Genomic DNA, 3,176 nt, shown 5'->3' on the forward strand with positions numbered 1-3,176 from the left:
GAGTTATCCTTGGATTTGCCCATTTCACGCCCCTGCCTGTTGAAGTTGTGTTGTTTTTATGGCATTTTCTGGCCCTGAAGAGCTGCCCTGTGAGTCCATTGAGCGCTGTCTGTGCAGGGCTAGGCGTGTGGCTCCCCTCCAGCACTGAAATCTGAATAATTTCTTGTTTTGTATTTTTGTGTGTGAACAGTATTGGAGCCAGTGTCACTAATTCCTTCTCTTTCCCTTGACAGAAAGTCGGTGACGCTGTTTTCCGACCGTCATAGATGGTGACTGCGATGCTGAAGGCCCTGGGCGAGTCGCTCCTCCTCAGCTCTTCTGTGTGAGGTGAGCAGCCATCCTGATGGGCAAAAACCCCTCAATTGCAGGATATCTATGGGCCCATCTTCCCCACAACCTGGGACTTTGCTGCTGTGTTGGATTTATCAATAAAGCTCAAGATTTTCGAGCTTCATGTGGCCATTTGTGCTCTGTTACGTTTCCTGGGTGTTGGGACTCAGTTGGATGCATTCTAAATTAAATATGAATTCTGAATAAGATTAATCAGAAGACATCAGCAAAGCATAAATCTGATCCTTGCCCATGTTACTGCATTTGGTCAGGTTGATGGGTTTTCAGGTTGTACATGAGATGCTGCTCATCTGAAACACAAGAATGAGCTAAACCTGATAACAGATATTACATTGTATTTCCCACTATAGTTAGTCAGAATCTGATTAAAAGTAATTGCATGAATTTATCATGATAGAAACTGTTTCAAAGTAATTTGAATACAGCCTGAAATTAAAAGCTTTGCTGTATATTCAGTGTGCACAATTTCCAGATTTATCTTCAGTTTCTTATCAAGAACGATGCTGTGTATTATGTGCTATGACAATGTTGCTTTTCATAAGGTTGGGAATGTAATGGAATTTTCTGGGCTAAACTTCTAATAACTGATAATTTTAATGAAAATCACCAAGATTATGCCCATGAAGACAAATCTTGAAGACAGGTGTTATCTCCATTTTTAAGCAAGTATGGATGTGACCTTTTTACCTATAAAAGTAGGATTCATCACTAATAAGTAGAACTATGTGGGGAATTTAAGCATGGTGTAAATACATGGTAAAAATACAAAAGTCKTTGCATCAGAAGAATTCACATATAAATTTACATCAGAAACTTGTTTGATGTGAAAGTACCATGAACATTTTCTGAGACTTATTCCCACCTGAATATGGATAAATCCAAAATACCCTGAAACTCATCTAAAATCTGCCTCARTGTCTAATTGGTCATCTTGTGGAATGAGAGACAGAACTGGTATTACTAAACTGAACTGGAATTTTTTAAAGTTTTATTTTGTTGCTTGACTTTCTTAATATTGGTTGTTTGCAGCTTTCCTGTGCTATATAAACAATGTGGGTGATTGCTGAAGCTGGCGTTTAGGATTGGTCTCCTGCTTTTTCTAGAGAAACATTCCTCCTTGCTTCCACACAGCGATTGTTTTAATGAATTGTGTGGTCTAAAACAGCTGCAGCAGCAGGACTTGATCCACTCCTATCTCTTTCACAGTGTTCCTCTGATATTTGTTAGGAGTGTTGGGGAGCTTAATTAAAATCCCTTAGTCAGAGACACCTCTCTGGAGTAACTGGTTGCTGATTTGCAGCTTGAATGATCCAAAGGGACTTGAATGAGAGTCCCAAATTCCATAGAAATGCCTGTGTAGTGTCTGGTTTTCCCTTTCATGCTGGTTCATCATGTGCTAATAAGCAACCCCAGTTTCCCTGCTGTTCCTGCTGTGTTTCTGATGTTGCTCTTGTGTATCCCATATTTACACAGGGTATGGAGCTAAAACCCCTCCACACCTGGTATTTCACTTGTCAGGGACCTTAAATGTAGGGCGTGGACTCTGTATTTGGGGCTGAATTTTGCACCTGGAATCCATTCTCAKTTTGGTTTATTCTGCCTATATCATGATAATATTCCTCCTAAAGCTAAATGGAGAGAATAAGGGGCACACCACATGCTGCTGCTGGATCCTTTGCTATTTATTTGCACTGGCAGATTTCTTCTTTAGAACCYGCTAAAAGCATTTACAGTGGCTTTGTAGGATGAGACTGTAGGTCCTCTGGGAACTGGCCCTTCTTCTCTTTCTTCCCCTCCTCCTTTTTCATGTCCCTCTCCTGTAACAGACTGGTCCTCATCAAATCTGGCACTCAGGGATTGGGGAATGCACAGGGGCCACCAGGTTCCCTTAGGCTGAGCTGGTTGCCTTGGTGGTTTAAATATTTTAGCAAGCCTTCTCTTTTTGTTTTCTTTTTTGTTCTTTCTAGGACCAAAGAAGACAAGAGACTGAATTATCTGAATTATGCTTCTACAACAGAACTGGTTTTCTCCTCATTGGGCATGGCAGAGCCTGGGGAAGCCCTTCCTTTTGTTTGTTTTCTTAACGTTGCAAACAGCTGATCTGGAAGCCAGGAGAGGTCACCAGTTCGTCTGGAAAACAGGTAGGAAAAAGATGTGTTAGCTTCTCTGCTAGATATTTGGAGTAATCATCTTTTCTCCATTCTGTTTTAGCTCAATAATAAATTAAAGAAGTCTGATAATGTCTTCTATTCTCTTTTGTTTTTAAAAAATAGAAGGGGTTAATCTGTATTTCACATTAATAATCTTCATGCACCCAGAACACAATTCTGGATTCCTAAATGCTTTTCATCTAAGGGTATTTTTACTGGATCAGTATCCTARTGTTGCTTTCTCTGGAATATTTGATAATTTTCTCTTCATTTTTGAATGCAAAGGGCACACCAGCATCTCTCAGGATGAACCTAGTCAGAAGTCCATGCTCTGGGTTGATCTGTTTGTAATTCCATTGGTACATTTAATGGATTATTTCTGTCCCTCAGTCAAGTTGGACACATGCAGTGGTTGAATGTGGCAAACTGGGTGTGCACAAAGTGTGGAAAGCTGTGAAGATGTTTTGGGAGCACCATGACTCCTGATGATGGAGGTAGAGTAGGACAGCTGCCCCCACCCAAACATGCACTGGGTGCTTGATTTGTAGCACAAGACACACCAACAGAGAAAGTTCAATGAAGTGGAAAGATTGGCAAATTTGGGAAATGTTTACTTAAAGTGCTCAATCAGAAATACCCAGCGGAACCAGGGGTTTCCATGCCCAGGATCCCTTT

General features: G+C 40.8%; 1 protein-coding gene across 1 annotated transcript in view; it reads left to right on the forward strand.

Moving 5' to 3' along the window:
• Window positions 1–242: 242 nt before the first annotated feature.
• The window catches only part of THSD7B (thrombospondin type 1 domain containing 7B), a 238,689-nt gene continuing 235,755 nt past the window's right edge, over window positions 243–3,176 (forward strand). Inside the window, exons 1-2 of the mRNA XM_057366569.1 lie at window positions 243–327; window positions 2,319–2,492. Of these exons, the coding sequence (XP_057222552.1) occupies window positions 2,354–2,492 (139 nt within the window). The 5' untranslated portion in view covers window positions 243–327; window positions 2,319–2,353. The remainder of the gene's footprint in view (window positions 328–2,318; window positions 2,493–3,176) is intronic.

The sequence above is a fragment of the Malurus melanocephalus genome, unplaced genomic scaffold, assembly GCF_030028575.1.
Source record: "Malurus melanocephalus ecotype Western Australia unplaced genomic scaffold, MMel_1.1 scaffold_67, whole genome shotgun sequence".
Taxonomy (NCBI): Eukaryota; Metazoa; Chordata; class Aves; order Passeriformes; family Maluridae; genus Malurus; species Malurus melanocephalus.